Source organism: Ascaphus truei, chromosome 4 (genome assembly GCF_040206685.1).
Source record: "Ascaphus truei isolate aAscTru1 chromosome 4, aAscTru1.hap1, whole genome shotgun sequence".
Classification (NCBI taxonomy): Eukaryota; Metazoa; Chordata; class Amphibia; order Anura; family Ascaphidae; genus Ascaphus; species Ascaphus truei.
In genome coordinates, this window is record NC_134486.1 from 338,093,643 (window position 1) to 338,120,892 (window position 27,250).

General features: G+C 43.0%; 1 protein-coding gene across 2 annotated transcripts in view; it reads right to left on the reverse strand.

Moving 5' to 3' along the window:
* The window catches only part of PRIM2 (DNA primase subunit 2), a 225,584-nt gene that overhangs the window by 77,096 nt on the left and 121,238 nt on the right, over positions 1–27,250 (reverse strand). The window contains exons 8-10 of one of the 2 annotated variants that reach the window (XM_075598112.1): positions 18,953–19,020; positions 6,981–7,053; positions 4,857–5,042 (exon numbers count right to left, since the gene is read on the reverse strand). The exons of the other annotated variant lie outside the window; for it this stretch is intronic. Of the exons in view, the coding sequence (XP_075454227.1) occupies positions 4,857–5,042; positions 6,981–7,053; positions 18,953–19,020 (327 nt within the window). The remainder of the gene's footprint in view (positions 1–4,856; positions 5,043–6,980; positions 7,054–18,952; positions 19,021–27,250) is intronic. 2 annotated transcript variants of the gene reach the window in all.

Consider the following 27,250-nt stretch of genomic DNA (forward strand, 5'->3'; position numbering starts at 1 on the left):
GAGATAAAGAATTATCTGATGTACAAGTATAAGTGTAGAAAATATATTTTATTGCCATTGGTTAACCCATCCCTTGCTAAGTTTCTCCACAGTGTATTGACGGTGGCTCGGACGGAACCCGTATGCACTGGGGTGATGCTACGTTAGTCTGGCTGTACTATTACCCAGCCCACCTTGAATCTCTAAGGTTATTTTAGTTTTATTTATCCACGCTTCCCTTGCATTTTGTTTTCTTTTCCAAGGACTGTGGAAAACCAGCAGTTCGATAGCTAAATACTTGGGGGGAACCAAGTCTTGAATTTGCCAAAACTCTGCATTTAAAAGTCTAGATACTACCGAACATAATTACCCCAAACACTGAAATTAATTTAATGATTTAATTTAAACTCAGAATAACTAATACAAACTTGAAATTTCATCCCAACACTATGAATGACTAAAAACATTGAATATACTTAATGTGCATAAAAGTGCCTTGGTGAAGGCCTCTTTGTTCAGATATTTAACAGAAGAAAATTAACAACAAATGTACCAAAAGTATAGAAACGAAAATGGTTTTGAGGAGGACCATTGTGGTGAATACAACTTTTTAAACAGGGACTCTCTTGGAAAACCAGCTTAATTGGATTCCTTGTAATTTGCTGTGTTGTAGAATATGGTAAAAAAAAAAAAAAAACATTCGTACAATCTCTATTTAAAAAAAATAAAACAAACAAAAAAAAAAAAAATATATATATATATATATATTCTTATTATGAAAAAAGAAGTGCAAGCTCCAGAGCATAATACTGTTATGCAACTTATTAAAGATAAAAGAGACAGTCGCCAGGACATGCACTCACAAAGTGGAGTAGAAACAGGCATTTAAGGAAAACTCTGCAAGGTTGACGTCAACGAGATGGAGAACGGGTACAATGTCAGTACATGGAAGGTGGGCCGTGCGGAAAGCCTCAGCATGGACCCATCTAAGATGATGCAGGGCAGTAGATACGAGTCCACAACACCCCCAGTGCCGGCAATATCCAGCTGGTCTCCACCAGCGTGTCGCATACAAACAGCCGCAACAGTATAGAGATGAAATTCTTCTCTACACGCGGTCTCAGTTTCTCCGCGGTGAACGTCAATCACGTCAGCAAGTGTCCCGACGTGTTTTGGCACGTGAGTGACTTCCTCGGGGGAAGTATTATTATATTGTACTTGATAACCAGGATTTTCTGAATGTTCAGGACTCTCACATTGTATTGTTAACAGTGTAGACTATTTATTCAGTGACGTGTTTTATTTGAGAAATCTTTACAACTTGGAAAATCACAGAGAAAGTGGATACAGCGGCACAATGATGTCCTCTGCCCAGGTCAGTCTCAAAATCTAGCACGCATGAGAGGCTTGTACAATTTCTATTCCAGGCTACCAAATGCGACAGCATAAATAATAATAATCTAATTCCTTTCCAAGTTAGTAATGTTACAATATTATGTCAACAAATGCAAACTAATCAAGAAACTGCATAAATCAAGAAGATGTTTATAGAGTGCTAATAAACAAATATGCAAACCTAATATTTTATTATGACATGTATTTCATCTCTGAAAATATTCACACTATTGAAGAAACATACTGGAATAGATGTGTTATGATTTATTATGTGTAATAACATTGCACTGCCCTTTTTATAATTAGGTGAGTCAAACAAGAGCCTCCAAAGTACAGCTCTCCCATTATGGCAGGATGTTATCCTATTTTAGTATATTTTCATAGATTTGTTAACTCTGCCACTTCTCTCTGTTGACATTATCCAGCTAATAGGAAAAAGGCAGAGTATTTCTATTCTCTACAAGTAATCCATAATTCTATATTCAATTCTGTTAGACATTACATTCTCCTTGGACTATAGCGCATTGTCCTTGAAATACATTGCACGCTGTGCATTAGACATGTTCTTTGCCTCAAATTATTCCACAGTTAACAATTATCTACATTTCAGAGACACCTTTTCCTCCTGCCTAAATTAAAAGGATGGGGTTGCTGGGTAAATGATGGTGAGCTAAAACACTACACCAGTGTATTAGTAACAAATTAAAAGCCCCCACAGATAAAGTAGCAAAAATCAATTCGGGTCTTTCTTGCATTCTTTTTCATATTGCTACAGGCAGCTACTGTATGAATCATCAAATATTTACTTGTACAAACTTGCACCGCTTTTCATCTGTCATAAAGAAAAATGCTGCATCTTGCCCAATTTACAAGCTCGTGTCTCATATCCAGAAAGATTTTTTTTTTCTCTTGGCAGTTTTCTTTTGTTAGATTCCCTACCATAAATTCAATTCCCCTTCCAGTTAAATGGAGCCTTTGCTTTAGTATCATTTATAATTTGTAATACTTGGTAAAGCAGACACTTTGGAAATGACATCTCTTGCTTTGGTACTTATGTACTAAGCACCACTGTAAGCTCTGCAAGCACATCCACTTCACACATTTGATTCAATCGGGTATGCAGCTATAGTGAAATCATTTCCTACACAAATTCCATGCTGTCATAACCTACACTTTGCTTCAATCTTGCAGTTATAGGATTTTTCATATCATCTTCTGCTTCCTCACTCCCTCCCCCCTCCCACAGCAGTTAAAGCTTTAAAGGAGCAATTTGTGTACCTTAAAAAAAAAATTTTTTTTATCCCACACAGGTTTGAAGTAGGGGGTCTGTGGAGCTGAACCCCATTCATTTCAGCTCCGGGGGCCCAGTGGCTCCAGAGATACAGACCTCCAAATTTATTGCCGGTAGCTCGTCAAAGTTGAAAGCTCCCGCATCACGCTGGCCAATAGGAAGCCGAACCTTATGACGGCGCGGGCTCTTATTGGCTCGCCAGATGCAGGAACTTTGAAATCCCGCCATTACGTGAGCCCTGCTAGCCAAGTGGAGCGCCACCGGCACCTCCTACGGGAGACTGTACCTCCGTAAGCAGGGGGTCCCTTGATCTTAAATGAATGGGGTTCAGCTCCCGAGACCCCAAGCTGCAATCCTATGTTAAAAATAAACTGCAAAAAAGAATCAGATGTTTGGATTGCCTCTTTACAGTATCTTGTGACGTACAGCACCCTGGTCTTCAAGATTTGCTTTTAATGGAATTGAAATTTGACTGGGCAGCAGTCAAACAGACTGCATGGAATTCTTAAAGGAAATGATTAACTATATCCTTCCTTGGTATTTTTAAAACCACTCAGTATATATATAGGTACACACATACATACAATGCATTTCCATTGGTCATGCAAACATAGAATTGCTGAAAAGTAGGGAGTGCAAGTTGAGCCATTTGCCCATGCTATCCCCAAGCAATTTGCAATACTAAATCTGCAGGGAGGATGTTCCATGAATCCACTACCCCTTCAAGTGTGCTCCCTGGCATTTCCCCCGAGCATCAAGGGTTTCTCATTTCAGAATTCCTCTCTCCATCAAAAATGGTTTCATCCTGTAATTTGCCAGTATATCTTTGCTGCAGTTTGAAGTTCCCGTTGTATCCTCCTTCCTTCTGCAGTGTACAAGTTGATGATTTTGTTGCATTTCCTGTATCCTTTTAGTTGATTTTCTTTGTACAACCTATTTTGTTTATGGTCAAACAACCCCCAAATGCTCGTCACCACCCAGCAACCCCAAATTCATGGATCAGCTGAGATACAAGCTAACACAGTGGCAGCTTACCTAAAGGAAATAACTTTATTGCATTTATTTTATTAGGAAACAAATATTCTTGTGAGCCTGGAAGCTAATTGGAGTAAGGTAAGTTTTAGGAGGCATATACTGTATCTGTATAAGTGCAGACAAAATGAATAGTGCTGCCAAAACCTGTATGTTTGTTGAGTATGTTTTGCAAAATAATTTATGAACTGAACTCTTGGGCCGTTGGCAAGATATTTTGTTTACCAAAATAAGGATTTGAGGGACACTGCATAAACGGGGAATGGTTTCAGGTGCTTTCCCCTGTAACTGTGTATTCCCATGTAACATGAACTACGAAGGAGAAGTTTGCTTTAATTAAAGGTGCTGGCCTTCAATATATCTTTTTTGGATGCTATGCACACTGTGCCTAAAACTACAGTATATGTATACCATACTTTAGGTTCAGGAAAGGTCACACCGCTTCCCCTTAATACTTGTGTTATTAGATATCTTGATAACATGTTTTGTTGGTCTGTTAATGTAAACAAAAAAGCAGCATGCAACTGATAACAGGAACAGGTACACAGGAAAAATATATGCAGACTTTCCCCTGGGAAGATGAGATGCCAGGATCTGTAACTATATTGTACTCTACTACTACAGGCAGTTCCTCAGTTCCTGCACGTCACAGGTCTCATAATATAACTAGAGGTGAGGGAGGTATATATCAGAGCGTTTGTGGGGAATGAGTAGTAGAAGATGAGAGAAAATCCCTGAGTATGGTGGACGGGGGAGGTCTATGAAAAGCTATCAGATCTGTGAGGGAACAATACCTGTTGTGGCGTTTCTGTGGGATAATCCTCTTTCTACGTATCCGAGTAAAACGTGGGCCTATTTTCTTTGATATATAATAATAATAGAAAAAAATGTTTTATGCCTTGCATGATAGTCTCACAAAAAAAATGTATCTTGGCTATAAAACCAAAATGTATTAACTTGATAAAAGTTTAACTATGGTCTGATGAAGGGTAACGCACCCGATCCGGCGTTAACAATCGTTAATTTTACTGTCAGTAAATGCCGGATCGGGTGCGCTATCCTGCATCGGACCGTAATTAATCTGTCCCTTAGTTTTAAAGATTCAATGCTTGCGATTGCGAAGTGCCCAACTTCTAATGATTGAGTTAATAATGCATACCTTTTCAGAGTCTACTTTTCCCTTTATAAATTCCAGCTTCCAGAACTGCAGCGCCTGCTCCAGCGTTAGACCAATGCCCTTGAGGTAAAGGCCATACTGCATGCGGCCTCCATGACGCAGATGGTGATTCTCTCTCAGAGACTTGTGGAGCTGGCGCATGCAGAGGGGAAATGACTTTGATGAGAGCTGCAAGAAAAACAAAGGGAAATAAAACAAATGTATTGGCTCCAAGATAAAATAAATATTAACATAGGTTGACCCAGCCATTAAAGTCAAAAGAAAAGTAAAAACTTAATGTTTCAAGCAACCCACATGGGAATTATGTCAAAATTTTACTTTTTGGCTGTCAGAGGGGCCTGAACACATTGGTCAGAGTTGCAGGATCCTCTGGCAGCCACAGAGTTAAATGTACAGTCCCTTCAAGGCCCAAAATAAACAAGTGACGTACTATTCTCTCCTCCCCTTTCAGATTTTAATGCACAATTTATTATATATTATTTGAATAAACTTTATGTTTTAAAGTATCTTCGCAACTCTGATCCAACGAGGTTCAATGTTAAAACTGTCTTGAACTACTCATCTAAGTGTGCACACAATTAAGAGGCGTCTTTGGGGATTTTCCCCCCCAGTTTAGTTTTTTTTTTAATTCCAGTGACATGTTTATGGGGTCTCACCTGGGTAATTTGTACTTATTTTTTTAACTCAAATGTACACCTATGTACATCAGTATTTTTAATGTCATTTTAAGTCAGACTTGGGATGGGTTTGATTTGCTCTGACTTGTGAAATCACTGTATGTTCAACTACCGCTTGTACAGCCAGAGGGCCCCTGCCCTTCACCTTAACTTAACTTTATTGGTTCTCTGATGAGAATGAAGCGGGCCTAGCCTGAATGGGCGGCACAGCACGTGACCGGGGGGGGGGGAACCGGATTGGCCGCAAGAGCGGCCGGGGGAGGGGCTTCAATGATAAAACCGGCAGCCAGGAGGGAGGTCCGGCCTCTTGCTCCTGGCTGACCAAGGATAAATCCCTAGTTTAGCGCAGGATCTGAAGTTTGCTGGGCAGGTTAACATTTCTTTATGTTGCAGGAAGCGAAAAATAAATGCATACGCAAGGAAAGACGGAAAGATCCGGACGGAGTGGTTATTGCGGGGCCAATTTGCTTTTGTCGCAGCGGCAGTTGGGGGGGGGGGGGTAGGTGCTTGTCCTGCCAGGGGGGGCTCGGGGCTGGTAAAGCAGGTTGAAGCGAGGGGGAAGGTCACCGGGACGTACTTCCGGGTGCCCCCTCTTGCATTGCCCAGCACCGAGCACTTTCTGGCGCGGACGGGCAGCACGCTACCTCAGTTATGATTATGTTTATTATTAATAAACAAAGCCGCACCCATTTTACCTCCAGACTGTGTCTTCTCGTTATTGGTACACTACACATAAATAATTCTAGGTGAGGGGGGGAAGCTCGTGCCTCCCTGGTCACACAGTGGAATAAATGTAAGCAAAAAAAACAACAAAAAAAACAATCGATTGAGAGGCCCCATAGAAATAAACTGTCCGACTGTGGGATTGTACCTTTAAAGCAGCATTTTATCTGAAGCAATGAGACTCCTGTAACAAAATCATCCATATCTTACAGCGAGGGGCCAACCTTGTAAAAGAGGATGAGCCTCTGTTTTCACGACACTTTCAGATAAAAAGAAAATATCCTAGCAAACAAACCAACAAATATTGGGCATTGGTATGCCACGTTCCCCTTCTTTATTATTCTTTTGCCATCATGCCCAGGGCTCAAATCTTCTGAATCGTGGTAAAACCAGGGCAGTTCCAGAGCCTCTCTGTGTCCCGGAAAATAGGAAAATCATCCAAACGAACGTTTTAAAGGCTAGGATGCTATATTTTTGTTTTAAAAATATACATTTTTTAAGATTTAACGTTTTTTAAAAAGAACTCAAAATCCACAGGCTCTCACATTAGTATCAAAAGATTGACAATTCAGAGTAAGCATCCACTGAGCGCTTCCACTGGGCATTTAATATACACCAGAGCTCACAGACATTAAATAACATACTTTTTTTGTAGATACATTAGCACTCATGTTGAAGCAAATCCAAAGTATTATGCAATACTTACTGCATCAATTTGTTCAAGGGAAATTTTCCCGGTGTTTCTCTGTGAACTGAAGTCTTGCCCGATATATGAATGGCTAAAAAAACAAAAATAGTATTAGGACTACATTTCAATAAAACAAAACAAACTGTCCAATGAGTACACAATTATAATTTTTTATGGGATGTTTGCAGTGTGTTTTTAAATCATGTGTCTTATATATTTAATTATAGGGCTTTAGTTTAAAATTGCTTGTTTATTACGTAATTATGAGTAAACATAGGAAACCTATTATCTTTCTAAAATATCAGTGAAGCTCCAACAATTCCTAGAAATGATGATAATGTAGTATTCCTCTGCTATTTATTATCCAATGATATAGTGAAAATGGGATGCATGTCACTGTATAGGTACTGGTTAAATACTGCAAATACAAGCCCTCATTGAATTCTGCAAATCCACATTTCCAGAAAGAGAAAATTAGCCACTGCACTGAAAAGTAGGGGAAGTAATGGTGGCGCAGAATGCCTGCTCTTCTGGCCTGCTCTGGGAATATCTCCACAATTAGGATTTTGTGGAAAACTCCTACGCTGATTTATTTGCAGACTTTGCATAAAATGCCATTACAATTCTGAAAAAGCATAATTGAAAATGCTGAATGGCAAGGGTACTGATATAAATTAAAAGGAGTGAGAGAAAGTACTACCTTGATGTTTTACAGAGCAAGCTTCCATGAAATGGTGGGGATTTACTTTTCTACAAGAGTAAATAAAATCCCTTATAGATAATGAAAAAAGGATTGCAATAGAAAGTAAGATCAACCCTAAAAAGTTCTTTAAGTACCTTAATAACAAAAAAATGAGAAAAGAAAATATAGGACCCTTTCAGTATGAGATGGGCAGGCAGATTATTGGAGATACGGAAAAAGCAGAGGTATTAAACAAATTCTTTGCCTCTGCGTTTACCAGGGAAGAATCAATTTCAATTTTAGTGGCGCAGGAGAAAGCCACAACCTCCATATTAATGAACAATTGGTTAACAGAGGAAGAAGTTCATAAGCGGCTTGAAAAAAATGTAAGTAAAAAAGGCACCTGGCCCCGATGGCATACATGCAAGAGTTCTCAAGGAGTTAAGTTCAGTAATAGCCAAACCATTACATTTAATAATCAAGGACTCAGTTTCAACAGGCTCAGTACCACAAGATTGGCGTAAAGCAGATGTGGTGCCTATATTTAAAAAGGAAGCTAGATCACAACCAGGGAATTACAGACCTGTAAGTCTGACTTCAATAGTGGGGTAACTACTTGGAGGTTTAATACGGGATAATATTCAGAAATACCGAATGGAAAACAAAATGATTAGTAATAGTCAGCATGGATTTATGAAGGATAGATCATGCCAAACTAACCTTATTTGTTTCATTGAGGAGGTAAGTAGGAATTTAGACCAGGTTAATGCAGTTGATGTGGTCCACTTAGATTTTGCAAAGGCTTTTGAAACGGTTCCACACAAGAGGTTGGTGTACAAAACAAAGCAAATTGGACTCAGTAAAAATATATGCACCTGGATTGAAAACTGGTTGAAGGACAGACAACAGAGGGTTGTCATAAATGGAACTTTTTCAGGTTGGGCTAAAGTCGTGAGTGGAGTACTTCAGGGATCGGTAATGGGACCCCTGCCTTTTAAATTGTTTATGACTTTGAGGTTGGTATCGAGAGCTAGGTCTCCATCTTTGCTGATGATAGTAAATTGTGTAAGGACATAGAATCTGAGCAGGATGTAATTTCTCTTCAGAAGGACTTGGAGAGACTGGAAACTTGGGCAGGTAAATGGCAGATGAGGTTTAATACAGATAAATGTAAGGTTATGCATTTTGGAAGCAAGAATAAACAGGTGACTTACAAATTAAATGGGGATAGATCGGGTTAATTCTTGATGGAGAATGCTTTAGGAGTGCTTGTAGACAGCAGGCTTAGCAATAGTGCCCAAAGTCATGCAGTAGCTGCAAAGGCAAACAAGATCTTATCTTGCATTAAACCGGCAATGGATGGAAGGGAAGTAAATATAATTATGCCCCCTTTACAAAGCATTAGTAATACCACACCTTGAATATGGAGTACAATTTTGGGCACTAAGAAAATACATTATGGAAATAGAGAGAGTGCAGAGAAGAGCCACCAAATTAATAAAGGGGATGGACAATCTAACTTATGAGGAGAGGCTAGCTAAGTTAGATTTATTTACATTAGAAAAGAGGCGTCTAAGAGGGGATATGATAACTATATACAAATATATTCAGGCACAGTACAAGGAGCTTTCAAAAGAACGCTTTATCCCAAGTGCGGTACAAAGGACTCGGGGGCATCCCTTTAGGTTGGGTTAAAGGAGATTTCACCAGCAACAAAGGAAAGGGTTCTTTACAGTAAGGGCAGTTAAAATGTGGAATTCATTACCCATGAAGACAGTGATGGCAGATATAATAGATTTGTTCAAAAAAATGTTGGACATCTTTTTAGAAAGGAAAGGTATACAGGGATGTACCAAATAAGTATACATGGGAAGAATTTTGATCCAGGGAGTAATCCGATTGCCAATTGTTGGAGTCAGGAAGGAATTTATTTTCCCCTTTATGAGATATCATTGGATGATATAACCATGGGGTTTTTTGTTTGCCTTCCTCTGGATCAATAAGTAATTATAGATATAGGATAAAGTATCTGGTCTAAATTTAGCATAGGTTGAACTTGATGGACATGTCTTTTTTCAACCTCATCTACTATGTAACTATGTAACATATTTTGCAGATTTCTTGGGTGGTGGAATTGAATAGACATGATTGCAATTGAGTAAGAAGTTAATATTAAAGGTACAGTACTTGAAAGTACCTTACGCAGAAAAAAAGTGAGTTGGGAGGAGGAGCCCTGTGTATTAACCTTGATTGCATATCTAAGTCGCATGCATATTTGTGTGCTGTTTGTGACAGATGGTACATTTGAGGGACCTTTGCGAAGGTGAAAAGTGGGCCAGCTTGCGAGCTGTGTATTAACCCCTGTCCCGTATGCAGGTCACGTGCTCACAGGTTTGCCATACATGACAGCATGGTTACAAAAAATTATGGAGAAAATGAAGGTGCAAAGTTACAAAGTAATTTGTGATATAATCAAAGCTCATTTTGCATTCTCAATTACTGTTTGCAGGCTCCGTTAAATAAGTTTCATTGACAACTTCTATGTTATCCTGCAATGTAATTGGCTCGCTTAATCTATAGTTCCATCCCAATATATTGTAGAAGAAATCTAAAGATGCAGAGTTACATTAACAAATGCCCCTTACATAAAAATCAATGATTAATAATTGATGAATTCCTCACTTACAATCTTTTTACCATTATATTACCGCAATGTTTGCTCATAACATATCCTGTAAAGAACAAGTGAGTACAGTAGTTCCAGAGCAAAAGTAATAATTACACTATTACAAAACATTTCCAATTAATTTCTCTTTTTTCATTAAAAAAAAAAAAATTCTTAAACCGCAAAGTCAAACTACAACTCAAGGTGGTCCACTATTACACCCAATTAAACTAAGCCAGTATTTAAAAAAACAAGCAGCCAGGAGTGTCAAATTAATTACTTCCATGCTGTGCTGGAGTTCTCCCACAGCTCTTCTTGACAGACTTTTACCAATTTACAGAATAAACACCCGGCAGAGAGAGACGGGAAATGAAGCAGATGCATTTAAATATACTGAACAAATTTCCTGTCGGGCTTTGAGGTTTACAGCAACGTTTTGTGATGCTGAAAATCCCTTCTTCATACTACGGAGAAGTAGTAAGTTGCAATGGGAAAAGGTGTAAACATTTCGCATCATACAACTACATAGGGCAGGGCAACTGCTGCGAAAGGAGAGCGCGGGGGGAGGGGGAAGAGCGAGCGCGCGGGGGTGAGGGGGAAGAGAGAGCGCGCGGGGGTGAGGGGGAAGAGAGAGCGCGGGGGGGTGAGGGGGGAAGAGAGAGCGCGCGGGGGTGAGGGGGGAAGAGAGAGCGCGCAGGGGTGAGGGGGGAAGAGAGAGCGCGCAGGGGTGAGGGGGGAAGAGAGAGCGCGCAGGGGTGAGGGGGGAAAAGAGAGCGCGCGTGAGGGGGGAAGAGAGAGCGCGCGTGAGGGGGGAAGAGCGCGCTCGGGGGGCGAGGGGGGGAAGAGAGAGCGCGCGAGGGCGAGGGGGGGGAAGAGAGAGCGCGCGAGGGTGAGGGGGGGAGAGCGCGCGAGGGTGAGGGGGAAGAGCGAGCGCGCGGGCGTGAGGGGGAAAAGCGAGCGCGCGGGGGTGAGGGGGAAGAGCGAGCGCGCGGGGGTGAGGGGGAAGAGCGAGCGCGCGGGGGTGAGGGGGAAGAGCGAGCGCGCGGGGGTGAGGGGGAAGAGAGAGCGCGCGGGGGTGAGGGGGGAAGAGAGAGCGCGCGGGGGTGAGGGGGAAGAGAGAGCGCGCGGGGGTGAGGGGGAAGAGAGAGCGCGCGTGAGGGGGGAAGAGAGAGCGCGCGTGAGGGGGGAAGAGAGAGCGCGCGTGAGGGGGGGAAGAGCGAGCGCGCGGGGGCGAGGGGGGAAGAGCGAGCGCGCGGGGGCGAGGGGGGAAGAGCGAGCGCGCGGGGGCGAGGGGGGAAGAGCGAGCGCGCGGGGGCGAGGGGGGAAGAGCGAGCGCGCGGGGGCGAGGGGGGAAGAGCGAGCGCGCGGGGGCGAGGGGGGAAGAGCGAGCGCGCGGGGGCGAGGGGGGAAGAGCGAGCGCGCGGGGGCGAGGGGGGAAGAGCGAGCGCGCGGGGGCGAGGGGGGAAGAGCGAGCGCGCGGGGGCGAGGGGGGAAGAGCGAGCGCGCGGGGGCGAGGGGGGAAGAGCGAGCGCGCGGGGGCGATGGGGGAAGAGCGAGCGCGCGGGGGCAAGAGCGAGCGCGCGGGTGCGAGGGGGGAAGAGCGAGCGCGCAGGGGCGAGGGGGGAAGAGCGAGCGCGCGGGGGCGAGGGGGGAAGAGCGAGCGCGCGGGGGCGAGGGGGGAAGAGCGGGGGCGAGGGGGGAAGAGCGGGGGGGAGGGGGAAGAGCGAGCGCGCGGGGGCGAGGGGGGAAGAGCGAGCGCGCGGGGGCGAGGGGGAAGAGCGAGCGCGCGGGGCGAGGGGGGAAGAGCGAGCGCGCGGAGGTGAGGGGGGAAGAGCGAGCGCGCGTGGGTGAGGGGGAAGAGCGAGCGCGCGGGGGTGAGGGGTAAGAGCGAGCGCGCGGGGGTGAGGGGAAAGAGCGAGCGCGCGGGGGAAGGGGAAAGAGCGAGCGCGCGGGGGAAGGGGGAAGAGCGAGCGCGCGGTGGAAGGGGGAAGAGCGAGCGCGCGGGGGTGAGGGGGAAGAGCGAGCGCGCGGGGGGAAGGGGGAAGAGCGAGCGCCCGGGGATGAGGGGGAAGAGCGAGCGCGCGGGGGAAGGGGGAAGAGCGAGCGCGCGGGGGAAGGGGGAAGAGCGAGCGCACGGGGGAAGGGGGAAGAGCGAGCGTGCGGGGGAAGGGGGAAGAGCGAGCGTGCGGGGGAAGAATGAGCGCGCGGGAAGGGGGAAGAGCGCGCGGGGAAAGGGGGAAGAGTGAGCGCGCGGGGGAAGGGAGAGAGAGCGCGGGGGAAGGCGGAAGAGAGCGCGGGGGAAGGGGGAAGAGCGCGGGGGAAGGGGGAAGAGCGCGGGGGAAGGGGGGAGAGCGAGTGCGGGGGGGTGAGGGGGAAGAGCGAGCGTGCGGGGGTGAGAGGGGGAAGAGAGAGCGCGCGGGGGTGAGGGGGGGAAGAGAGAGCGCGCGGGGGTGAGGGGGGGAAGAGCGAGCGCGTGAGGGGGAAGATCGAGCGCGCGGGGGTGAGGGGGAAGAGCGAGCGCGTGGGGGTGAGGGGGAAGAGCGAGCGCGCGGGGGTGAGGGGTAAGAGCGAGCGCGCGGGGGTGAGGGGTAAGAGCGAGCGCGCGGGGGTGAGGGGTAAGAGCGAGCGCGCGGGGGTGAGGGGTAAGAGCGAGCGCGCGGGGGTGAGGGGTAAGAGCGAGCGCGCGGGGGAAGGGGGAAGAGCGAGCGCGCGGGGGAAGGGGGAAGAGCGAGCGCGCGGGGGTGAGGGGGAAGAGCGAGCGCGCGGGGGTGAGGGGGAAGAGCGAGCGCGCGGGGATGAGGGGGAAGAGCGAGCGCGCAGGGGAAGGGGGAAGAGCGAGCGCCCGGGGATGAGGGGGAAGAGCGAGCGCGCGGGGGTGAGGGGGAAGAGCGAGCGCGCGGGGGTGAGGGGGAAGAGCGAGCGCGCGGGGGAAGGGGGAAGAGCGCGCGCGCGGGGGAAGGGGGAAGAGCGAGCGCGCGGGGGAAGGGGGAAGAGCGAGCGCGCGGGGGAAGGGGGAAGAGCGAGCGTGCGAAGAGCGAGCGTGCGGGGGAAGGGGGAAGAGCGAGCGCGCGGGGGAAGGGGGAAGTGCGAGCGCGCGGGGGAAGGGGGAAGAGCGAGCGCGCGGGGGTGAGGGGGAAGAGCGAGCGCGCGGGGGTGAGGGGGAAGAGCGAGCGCGCGGGGATGAGGGGGAAGAGCGAGCGCGCAGGGGAAGGGGGAAGAGCGAGCGCCCGGGGATGAGGGGGAAGAGCGAGCGCGCGGGGGTGAGGGGGAAGAGCGAGCGCGCGGGGGTGAGGGGGAAGAGCGCGCGCGCGGGGGAAGGGGGAAGAGCGAGCGCGCGGGGGAAGAAGGAAGAGCGAGCGCGCGGGGGAAGGGGGAAGAGCGAGCGTGCGAAGAGCGAGCGTGCGGGGGAAGGGGGAAGAGCGAGCGTGCGGGGGAAGGGGGAAGAGCGCGGGGGAAGGGGGAAGAGAGCGCGGGGAAGGGGGAAGAGAGCGCGGGGAAGGGGGAAGAGAGCGCGGGGAAGGGGGAAGAGAGCGCGGGGAAGGGGGAAGAGAGCGCGGGGAAGGGGGAAGAGAGCGCGGGGAAGGGGGAAGAGAGCGCGGGGAAGGGGGAAGAGAGCGCGGGGAAGGGGGAAGAGAGCGCGGGGAAGGGGGAAGAGAGCGCAGGGAAGGGGGAAGAGAGCGCGGGGAAGGGGGAAGAGAGCGCGGGGAAGGGGGAAGAGAGCGCGGGGAAGGGGGAAGGGGAAGAGAACGGAGGGAAGGGGAAGAGAACGGGGGAAGGGGGAGAGAAAGGGGGGAGGGGGGAGAGAAAGGAGGGAGGGGGGAGAGAAAGGAGGGAGTGGGGAGAGAGAGAGCGCGGGGGAAGGGGAGGGGGGAGGAGAGCATGGGGGTAGGAGGTGAGAAGAGGGCAGGGGCTGTCACAGCAGATCAACTCCACCTCCCGGCTCCGATTGTCAATGTGTGTGCTAGTGCGCTACTGTGACGCACAGGCAGCCTCGCACTCGCAGCCACACACTCACTTCGCCTCACCCCCGCTCCCACTGTTAGACTTGCAGTAATGACTCGTCTGTCAGTCACTGACACGATCCTGCTCTGACATTGTGCAAGGAAAGCATGAGGAGGAGTGGTGTTGCCTGTCGCGGCGGTGGCTGACCAGTCAGTTAGCACTGCCAGCAGCACAGGCGCCTGGGATGTTTCCAACCCTGATTTACGTACAACAAAAAGCATCCTTGTGTCAATGTACCACAATTAATTAACGTGGAGTTAATGTGGTTGGGAAGTAAATGGGTTGTAGCTGCATTGGCAGTACAATTGGGTGTTTCCATCACATCAGCAAGTGGCTTTCTTCAAGCAGCATAGGCCAAAAATTACCAACGGGAACACCAAAAAAGTAGAACAGCTGCTTGCTGCGAATGTTGCCGTTTTCTGTTCATTGTAATTATTGTGGAGTAGTGGGGTTCAAGGCCACACCGGATCAGCACATCCAAAATCAGTGGTGCGCACGTTCAGACCATAAGGGCAACTACCAACAGAGTATTTTATTTTTCAGGTAAGTGCATATCTAAGCAAGTTGTCCTGGTGATAATTAGGCCTATTCCCAATTGGTTAAGCATGTGTTATTTCAAGACATCCTGTCCATGGAGGAAGGTCCAGAGAGGGCAACACAGATTCCAAAATGAAAAGGGGCACAGTGTGAGAGTGGGAGTGAGGGGTAGAGGGAGAAGACTATGCTGAGAAAGTGAGAGGTAGAGAGAAGTGGAGTAAAAGAAAGGGGCTGAGAGGGGGAGAAGAGGATATTGAAACCACCACAGTGAGGAACGTTGAATCACAGTGCTTGCTGGTCCATCATAGAACACATATCAAGAGCATAGCATAAGAAGTCTCGCACTAATACACCACTTCCTGATCATGTCTTACATGAGTATCAAACGCTCCGATATTCAGTCGCATAGCAGTGGGAAAAACAAAGAAATTACCCTAGCTTTGGTTAATCAAAACGTGGAATAAAATATATGAGAGAATCATTTACCTACATGTCAACAATATGCAACTCAAAAACAGACATTTTATCAAATAGGTTATAATAATATAAATCCCATTAATGTATTCAAAGTTGCAATCCCCCTTATGACATTAAACGTCATAAAATAAAGTTTGAGGTTTTTTACCGACTGCAGTCAGCAGAAAGCAGACTAAATTATGGGCGCTTCATGAATTAAGTAGAAACGGCTGTGTTAGTCCCGTTGCGATTAGGGTTGCCAAGTGGCTTATCTAAAAATATTGGACACAATGGTGAAAGGTGTGATGCGCTCGAGAGAGACACACACACACCTCTGCTCCATGCTGTTTCCTCCTCTCCTTGGTCAGAGGCCCCAAACACCTCCTCCTGGGTAATGCAGCCAATCAGGATGCAGGAATCTGCCCAGCCCCCTAGCAACACGCCTGCTCTCTCCCTGCTCCGAAAAGCCAGTGGTCCCCCCAAGCCGGTCAGGTTACTGTGTCCAGAGATGCAATACCGAACACATACATACATGTGCAGTATTACCTCTACTTTTTTACTGGACAGTGTGTCCAAATACAGGACAGTCTGGTTTAATACTGGACACCTGGCAACCCTACTGATAGTGCAGCGTAAATGAGTACTTTAGCATTAAGTTTTTATGACCTTTTTATTTGGACTATCAACAGATATTATAAGACAAGCTTTCGAGAACTCTCCTCTCATCCTAAGGTCAGCGATACTGATTTACAAAGATCCCATGCGTTTATCAGAGATAAAAAAAGAAAAACAAGATGTAGGGCAGATGATACAGATGTCTTTTTAAAAACTAAACACTTGTAAATTACTTTTAAAAGAGTCTACCAGTCTTATATCACTTAAGTTCATAGACTTAGAGCTTTGAAATGTAAACACACAGCCATACGAAGCATGTAGCAAAAAAAAAAAAACAACTTAATATGCATTTGTATTTAGTATTATTTTCAGTTTTACGCAAGATGAGTTGCTACAAGGAAGATTGTCTCCCAATTGCTCTAATAGGCACTACCATATTGAATTTGAGGCAACCTTTTTGCTCATAAACACATCAACTTAGAATCAAGTAACATGCAGATTGACTGCTTTCACACATTAAGGGGGTCATTTCTTAGTGTTTGAAGCGTCTGTTCCAGACGTTCTCGAACAAATATCCCCATTGACGTCAGGGCTGTAGGGCTGCTGTTCATTCATCAGACAGACACATACAATTACGTGCTCTACTTAAAGTCCCAGATTGAATCAAAAGAAAAAGGTCACAGTGCTTTGTCTACTAAGGCCAGATTCCTCGGCTCTTCTGGGTCCTACCAAGGGACCCCCCAAATATGTTTAAGACAAGAAAAAAAAAAAGACAAGAACTGCCTTCTTTAGAAAAATGCAAAAATATATTGTGTGCCACAGTAGCCCCCAATATTACCTATGATGTAAGTGAGAACTGGGGCTACTGTGGATCACAATATATTTTTGCATTTTTCTAAAGAAGGGTGTGTTTGTCTTCTTTTATTGTCTTTCACATGCTGATCATTCATAGTAAGAAACTAGCATTTCACTTCTTTTTTTTTTGTATTATAATGAATTGTAATTATATAGGCTGATAAGGTTAAATCCTCATTGCTGGACAGGATTTATATTTTATTTACATGTTTACATGTTTACATTCCAATACGTTACCCTGGTGATGGAGGTGTAGGGCTGTTTGCAGCATGACATGCTGGAAGCTCGGAGAGCTATAAAAAGCTGCAGCCTGCTTCAGCAGTCAGTAAGGTCATGCATGTTGTGGAATGCAGATGTGGCTGTGACACGCAGCACTGTAACACAGGCTCTGTCACAATTCTTATTTGCCACCTGCACCCTTTTTTATCCCTGTGTCTTTGTATGGAAGACAAATCCCTTCATGTGATTTATTAAATGAAAGAAGCCTACATTTGAACCTTTACCATTAGCAACTAGAGCATTTTGGTGAACAAAGCAGAAATAGGAAAAGTAATTCTATAACTACAAACTGTGATGAAACCACAACTCAAAGATCCAAAATGTTTTCCTTTTCTTCAGTAAAGCAATCAACCTAATACAACAAATTAGCCCAGAATTCTTAAAACTAAAAACAAAAAAATTCATCGACATTTCTTGCTTAATGCCGTTATTTGTAAGCCATGTGGGCACAATGCATCTACGTACTCTGCTTATAGTAGGCCAAGATGAATCATTACCGCTCCCAAGCACACATTCAAGGTGCAAAGGAAGGGAATCCAATGTTCAGCAGTCTATTTTGAAGCTGCTTATAAAGGACTTTTCGTGCCATTGTATGAAACAAGTTCCATTACAAATCTGCTTCTTGGTGATTATCCAACATGGATTCTCCATGGATTGTGCTAGACTATTGTTTTTACCGCCATTTGAATGACAATATAAAAGATCATATTAGTAGTCACTACATAACTGGAAGATCCTAAAAGTAAATATTCTAGCTTTTTAAATGCTCTAAATTTAACCCTAAATGTTTATGCATTACATTTACTTTTTCCCGAATTGCATCAAACTTAACTGAAGCATAATTGCTTACAAAAATTGATTAAGAAGCCTTTAGTTTCACTTTAAATCCTTATCATTTCCCATTACATACATGTAGTATGTCCGCTTCTTTCCACTTTAAAATCTCTTTAAAGTACTGAATAAGAAAGGGAGCGTTATGTTACGGATTGCCTTACTAAGCGAGTCACAGAACCGAAGTAGCGCACCGATTATTTTAATAATCTAATGAGGTTTCTTGCCTTTTATCACAAAGCACCAAAAACAGGTAGTAGTGGGCACTCAATAACTACCAGAGTTAACACATATCTATAAGAAGGAGCTGGAACAGGTTAGATGGTGATCCATTATTAAACGCTAAAGAAAAACAAAAGAAAACCTGTAGCACTCAAAAGACGCAACAATATGCTAAAATCAATAAAACAATTATTTTGTTCTCAAGTGGACTGCTGCCAAAACGTTGTTCTGTCCCTTGTACTGTAAGTACCACGCTGTTAATTTGAATACATTCATTTTTCTAGCATATTGTTGCTGCGTCTCTTTTGAGTACGGCAGGTTCTCTTTTGTTTTTCTCTTTTGTTACAATAACGAAGTATGAGAAGGATAAATTACTTTTCTTAGTATTGCGTCTCCAAAGCACACACACACACAAGTGAATAAAGGAAGTCCCACCTCTAATGATTCACTGACGCACAGCCTAAATTGGATTATTTAATGAAAGATAGATAGCATGCGCTGTCCTGCACACACCATTAAATGGAGAACTCTTGCTGATCCATTAAAAGGTACCACACAGTCTGTGATGAAGCTAGACTTTTCCAGGACCCACACGGCAACGGGAACTTTGTACTGCATCTTTTTACGTAACATGTTATTATGTACATCTCCTGTAGCAAACATTAGCACCCTAACATTTCCATGCTAAATTATGAAATGGGTATAGCCCTCATCAACACATATAGATTTAGCTCGAAAGTTAGCAAGTATTCACATTTGCTTTTGAAGTAAAATAATGTAAAAAGACTGCATAAGCTCTATCAACTGTTAAACTATATATGCAAAAGACATTTATATTCAACTTACCTGAGGTGATTAAGTAAAGGCTGCAGTCTCTCGTCAGATTGCACAACTGGCAGGGACCGAGCTGCTAACTGAGAAAAGATTTGCATTAAAACAAGACTACTACTGTAGATTAAAAAATAAATTAAAAAAAACAATAAGACCTACTGTACATTTACATTATGTTGCTAACAAAGGTTACTGTTTTCACAATATGTTAAATATTTAGAACTAGTCCAAGTCAAAGAAACAGTTTAATATCGTTTCTACAGGCAGCAAAACACGTAAAATCTTATTTTGTTGATTTTAAAAAAAAAATCAGTTCTGTAGTATTAGATAAAAGAACAATAACTTGTGGAAACAAGAGAAAAGAGCCCCTGTGGGCAGCACTCAATATCCTAAGTATATATTAATTAATTACAATGTAACCTTTATTAGGGTATAATTAGTAAAATAATGATGGACAAACAGTCAAAAACTAAAAAAGGAGACCCAATGTAGCTGATCTAAGATTGGGCTTTAACCCCTTTGCCGTGAGCTCAAACAGTGGGAGAGGAAACAGTTATTCCGAATATGGTGGCTCCTAATAGCGTATATACTGATCCTAGGTACCCTGATAACGGTTTCCTCTCCCCCTGTTTGCTGTGAGCTTCAAGAGGTTAACGCTCCATCTTATATTAGCTACCTTGCGTCTCATTTTTAGTTTGTGACGTTTGTCCATCCTTATTTAGCAACTTATCCGTTTCATTTGACTGTCGCAAGAGCTACAGGCTGTCCTCGGTTACCCAACGGAATCCGTCCTGGAAGCAGCGTTGAATAGTGAAACCGTTGTTAAGTGAGTCCCATGTTAATCAGTGGCAATAAGCGTTGGATAACGCATTCAGGCTTCGGATAACGCATTCCGGCGTCGAAAAACAGCCCATAGTGTTGCATTTTAAAGCGTTGGATATGCCATTCGTTGTTAAAGTGAAATGTTGGATAACGAGGACTACCTGTATTTCCTCCTCTCCTTCCTATCCAATTTGTATTAGATAATACCAATACTTAGAAATGCTACATTACCATTTTTTCTTCTTATTTGTATATGTAAAGCATGTGGCAATATATAATTCTACATTCTTACCAAAACTGGCAATTGTTTCATGCTCCCGTTACAAATATGTCAAAATCCTGTTTGTGTGCCTAACATAATCTCTGTTTCAGTCAATGCAACTCAGCAGCTACAATGTATCCATATATTATGAATGTAACTATTGTTTATAGCTCAAACCCCTGGGAATATCGAGAACAAATGATCCCAAACAGGAAAGTGTTGCAAAGATCTTGCACTGCTTGGGAGGTGTGCTAAAACCTCTTTAGAAAATCAAAGGATGCGTTAAAAGTCATTAAAAATGGCATTAAGAGTTGAATACATTTTTTTTAAATATAGTAAGTATTATCTAAGACTACAGAACTGCTTATAAAAATAAAGCAAACATAAGATTTCATGTTTTGCTGCTTTAAAGCATCCTTTGATTTCTATAGCAGGTTTAGCCCACCTTCCCAGCAGTGCAAGATCTTTGCAACACTTTCCGGTTTGTAATCATGTGTTGCCAATATTTTCAGCAGTTTGAGCTGCAAACTGTAACAATAGATAATGTAACCATAGTAATATAAGAATATATTGTAGCTGCTGAGTTACACTGACGGAAGCAGCCATTATGTTAGATACAATCATGATTGTTACAGAATTATAACAGGAGCACCAAACGATTGTAAGAATGTAAAATTATACATTGCCACGTGCTTTACATGTACAAATAAGAAAATAAGATTTAAAAGAGTGGGTGGGGTGCAGTATTGCTGCTTTTATAGTGTGATGCAAGTTTCTGAAAGAGAAAGGGTTAATCATACCTAGAAATACATTATAAAATACTTTTTTTTTTCAGGTTAAAAATACCAAGAAATGCTATGTTTATTTCTGTCTCAAAGGTCGTTTGCCTTGACAATCAGAGTATAGATTTAAAATAGCTCGTCATTTATTGAAGGACACAGCATCTGTGAATATGCACAATTAACATTAAAATGGCACTCAAAAAAACCATAGACAGCCGGTGTTTATACTGGGAACGTGAAAAATTGAGTGATATGATGAACAAAAAATACTAAGAAATATTTTGACATGAACAGATAGGCAGTACGAATATGGCTGTAAAAGGCAAATAAAGTCAACAAACAAAAGTGGAGATTATAAACCTCAATGACACACAAAGAAAATGATGTGTGTGTGCGTGTATGTATACACACACACACACACACACACACACACACACACACACACACACACACACACACACACACACACACACACACACACACACACACACACACACACACACACACACACACGTCAGGAATAATCTTCAAGTACAATTACTCCCCAGTTACATAATCTGTGGGAAGAATGAAATCAGTTGATGAAACCAACAAAAACATTACAGCCCATATTGACTAAACAGCACTATGCAATAAGATACCTTCTAGCACCAGAAGGACAAGAATGTATATTCCAGCACTGGAAAGTGCCTCATGCTATAGCATCCCTTAATAAATATGGCTCTATATGTTCTATATGTTACCTAACAATAATAAAACAATGATTATGCACAGAATAGCTTGAAGAGAAATAGTGTAAATGGCATGGCTGAGATGACAGCTATAGAAGCACTTAAAGACAATACATTAGGAACCTAATACTGCAAGGGTAAGGAAATACATAATGGGTCGCAGAATGAGATTCGTTGTTTATCATTTCACGTGTATAAGGAAGCTAGTTGAATGATCAATTCTCGAACCATTAACCGTGTACAATAAGAAGGTTTAACATGAAGAAATTGTCTGTAATGACACCCCCCAATGGTGGAAAGTGATATTCCATAATTAATATAATGTAATCTGAATGAATTCAAGCTGTCCAAAATGTTAGAAGTTACTGAAATAAATAGATAAATTGTGATGGAGGGAAATGACTTGAAATAGCTCTACAGATTTGTCTGCTTCCTTCTTGTTCCTCAAATTTAAGACACGGGGGGAAAACGAGTGTGTTTTTTATTTGACCTTGCCATCTAATCCCAACTCATATCACCAACAATGAACTAGATTTGACGTAAATAAATAACACGTTTAAAGCTTTTTTTTTTTTACTTCTGTTTCAGACACATAAAATAGCGATGTTTAAACGCCAATAAATAAAATATTTCTTGGATATTGATCTGGGAGGACCCCATACAAAACAACTAACATGACAAGCGAATTTGTTGATGCTGCTTTCTTCAGTTCTCACCCAAAATCCACCACAACATAGCAGTGTTCAAGAAAAAATGTAATGATACTGATTTTTCAGGATCTTTTTAGACTCCATAACAGCCCAAATCCAGATAGAGTATGCATACGATTATGACGAGGCCCTCTAATTAACTATGGTTGCTTAAAGCAGGGGTACTCAACACCATTCTTCAAGCCCCCTAACAGGTCAGGTCTTCGACTGAGCCTGTGATTGAGCCACCTGTGCTGAAGCTGGGATATCCTGAAAACCTGACCTGTTGGGCTTGAGGACTGGAGTTGAGCACCCCTCGAGTAAAGTAGTTCTAGTTAAAACACCATGCAAACATGGTAGCATTTACCAATATTTTCTACATAATTTATGTGATCTCTTCATACAGTGATACAATCTGTAACGTGATTGAAAATTTGCTGGTGTAGATTTCCAATTTCCCTTCATAACAGAACACCTGTGATCTGTTTCATTTAAGTACTACATTTTAGCAACACGCTTTATTTCCTTAATACAAATTAAATTTGCACGCCAACAACAAAGCAAAACAAGACAACACAGTTTTCTAATTTCCGCATAAATCATGGTTTTGCTGTCAAGGTGAAAGTTGCTTGAACAATATCTTTTCTTTCATACCCTCTAATTTAAAGTGTGCATGTACAGTAAGTGAGGACTTCAATACTCTCATTCAATCTGCCGGCTCTGAAGGAGCCAATGATCTCAGCTGTGCTGAAAGGGAGCTCAACTGGGAAATGTACTGCATGACTACTCTCCCATTACAGAACCAACCGAGAAGAATGCAGCCTCTTTACACAATACAAGAAGGCTGTCAAGTAACTTTTGTAATAAAGTGGAAATACTAACGCTCCTGTTTTGCTCTCTAAAGACGGAATCAGAAAAACAATGCACTGTATTAGAATAAATTACATTAAATAAAACATGCATAAACACTAAAAGGTGCACTGTGCTTGTTTTAAGTAAGCCAAATTGCTTCGGTGTTTGCTAAATATTAATTACAATTGGTTGTACATTTAGTATACATATAACGGGTGCTGACACCAAAATCAACCTATACTCGAGAATAAAATTCACCAAGTACGGCAAAAAAGATAAATAACTGATCAATTGCATACAGAATCACAAACTTTAGTTGATTCCATAAACTTTGCTTCCATATTTACTGAATAAGGTAGTGCGATTTCTTTGTATTTTGCCGTTTCTAGAATGTCGAGACCCCATTTTAGTAATAAGTACCAGCACATTTTCAAAATGTTTTTGTCATACTTCTCCCCCCTCCCCAATCCCATTAAAGCTGCAGTTCAGTCAATATCCTGCATGTGTGTTTTTTTAATAAATCAGTTCTGTAGTAAGAAAAAATACTTTTAGCATTTTCTGTTTTAAAAAAAACAACTTTGAAAGACCAATTTTCTTGTATTCTATTTTAACAGCCATTTGCTAAGGCACTGCCCCTTCATGTCCTGTCACAAGCCCTGGCACACCCCTTTGTCAGCCCTGCCCTCCCTCTAGCACATGTCAGTGCTGGAGTGCTCATGAATATTCATGAGCTTCCACTGCCAGTCAAGCAGATTATAAACAAATCCCAGCTTTTAATATGTCACCAAATTTCGACCTATCAATACATGGAAAACGAATTGACCTGCAGCTATACGGTTCTTTAGCTAATTAGAGATTGCACACATAAAACTATTGAAGTAAAAAAATAAATGTAAAAAAAAAAACCTGAACTGCAGCTTTAAGTTTGCAAAAAGCTGGAATTTGGTCTCTTGCAAGAAAACAGTCTGCGAAGTAACCTGGCACTTTTACACTAGGACGCATACTAAACATTTGTTGCTAGTTACCTGCTCTCTCTCCATTTATATCTTTCGGCATTGGACATGTAGCCCATATTCCCCCCCCCCCCCCCCCCGCCCTCCCTCCTCCCCTCTGGGAGATTTTGCTGCTACATGGAGTGTCGTGGTGCTTACTGCCAGGAGAAGGGCAGACTGGTAGCCTGTGAAACCAGGCCTGGCTACAGACCCTAAAGTTTTTCCATTGGTTTCAGCAGCTATGTTCTTGAAATATAAAAAAAAACTACCACTGATTCACAATGCTATTTTGCATGAGCTCTCTGAAAGCCTCTGGTACTTTTCAAGACTTCTCTAAATTGGTTATGACATTAGTAATACAGCCACTGGTTATCTCAGTAACATGCAGTTATTGAATAATATGCTGTACTGGGCTTTTTTCCCCTGTAAAAGCCTATATTAATATGTTGTCTTCATGGAGAAGCTTTGAGTATTCCAGGAAATACTAATTATTCTGTAGGCTGTAAAAGCTTTACCTGAACCACTGAACCAATATGACATTTCTATTATTTATTTGCTGTGCATGATCTTTTTAGACATTAGAAAACCTTCTTTCACATGGAGCAAGTCACATACTTGCAATGAAATGTAAATATATCAACATCAAGACATACAGAAATAATGCAGACACTGAATTGACAAATTAGGTTACATTTCTGTGATTTCATGCTTTTTCGCATCATCATCTAGATTGGGGGTGCGGGGAGCACCCGAGATTTTCTTTGGGGGGGGTGAGGGGAGGGGGTGTCATGGTGGTTACAGATGCCCCGCGTTCTTCCCCAAATATTAAAATAAAATAAATAAATAAATAAATAAATAAAATGCCTCGGAACCGTACAAGGCCTCTCTAACTAACTTACCTTAATTTAGCTGGCTTCGGGCAATCCGGCATCAGCTAACGCCGACACAAAAGGTAAGGGGGGGGTCGGCACTGGTGGAGAGCAGGCATCTAGATCATACCTGACCAACAGCTGGGTTTAGAAAAGACGAGCGTGAGCAAGTCATTGTTTTCCAATGAAATCTTATTTCACTATATATTCAGTAATTGGGCAAAAACATTTGTTTTAGAAATTACAAAAAAATTAAGTTTTAAAAATAATCCGGTTATTTGGAATTTACGAATGCCACATTGCCTGTGTGTCACTTAATCTCTTTCATGCAGAGTTCTGAAATCCTTCAGAAGCAATGGTGTGTAGAACAAGGCAATTCACCAAATATTACAGTGCATACGTGTCAAACAATACTTGCACAGAAAAACATCAACTAGAACAGGACTACACAAGAACTAGAATAGGCAATGATGCATTCAATTCCATTAATTTACAGGATGAAAAACTCTAGTGCAAATGAACCTGTATTGATTAAATGTATTTATTTAAAACCAGACACCATCAGGTAACTCCTTTTTGTTGGTCTTTACTTGAGCCTTTGCGCCCTTTTTCATTATGCAGTAATAAAAGAAACTGCATCAACACGACTTGTTCCCCCATTGACGATTACAGGACGTTACAAACACAGTGGTTACGGATGCACCAGACATTTGCTGTGCTCTGTTCATTCATTAGAGAATTTTAATTAAATTGTAATCGTGAAAGCAATATCGACTATGTACTGTTGGATGTTTAGAGAGGAGATCGGCAAACCACCTGTGGATCTGTCCACATACATTATAAAATAATACTTAATACAGTATATATGCAGTTTATTTACAAGCATTATCAGTAGACTATCATCCATTACAGTGCTCATGCCTGAGAGCATGACCACTGTTTACTGCATGAAGGTGAATAGTAAATGGTGCCCACAATCACATGTATGCTCTGATGAAAATAGCTCAATAAATGTTCAGGGTGCTGTTTAAATGTCCATAATGAATACGGCCACATATAAAACAATCCAGGGGAGATAGAGACCTAATGGTGTCCACCTGACAACCACAATAAATGGCCCTTGTAGATTTCCTCCCAGGAGATGGAGAAATGTATAACAAAGCACTAGCATAAGGTAAATATATCTGGGCTATTGCCCATTACCTGCCAATGCTGATTCAGGACAAGCCAGTCACTCCAAGGCGTGCAGCCCTCAAGGGTAAGTACATTAGGATTCAGTTGGAGAAAGGAGCACAGCCAAGATCAATGTAAAAGAATAAAAACTGCAGGTCAACTCCAAATTTCAATGAAAAATGTATTCCAAATTAACTCACAATGGAGACGAAGAAACGCACCTACGTGTTTCGTCCAGAAAGACTATCAAGGTGTGATAAAACCCTTCTGGACAAAACGCGTAGGTGCGTTTCTTCACCTCCATTTGTGAACTAATATGGAATACATTTTTAATTGAAATTTGTAGTTGCCCCGAAAATGTTATTCTTTTACATGGATCTTGGCTGTGCTTCTGTCTCCAACTGAATCTTCTATTTACTGCATAACTCTAGTGCCTTGTTGAAGATTTATTTCACAGATTTTGATTAGTGTCTCTATAATGATTTGCCTCAAATCATTATTTTAATGTAGATTTGGATGAGAAGACCATACAAGCTATAAACTTAAGACTTTCAAGGCAGAATCAACAGTACAGTATATCAAAAGTAGGGAGGTGAGATTATTCTAGGAGCACAGGCACTGATCATGGGTTAATTGAAAGATTTCTTATATCTGTTTACGTGATTTACATACATTCATGTCTGTAAAGCACAAGTTTGTGCTAATGCTCTCAAATGCATTCTCATCATAACAGCACCTAATTTGGCCAAACATACAGTTTTCCTTTTCTGATCCAAGCAAATACAGATTAAACTGGTCAAAAATAACCAAAACAAATAGTTCAAAACTCTCTAAAATGGTCTCAGGAGAGAGCCCACGCTCACGCAGTTTTGCTGAATGCAAATCATCACACTTTTAATGCCAGAAACGGATACTACAAAATAAACTGGAGCACTTATCTACTGTACAGCATAAACACAAATACAATGCTCCCAGCACTCAAACGACAAATTGAAAAGGGTATAAGCCAAATGTTTTAATGAGAGAGAAAAGCACACACCCATAATGGGTATAAGTAAATCACAATACCAGAACACCTGTGATAAGGAGGAGAGAAAAATAAGGTGAAGGGAAAGGGTGGGGCAGGGGGGAGCGGAGGATT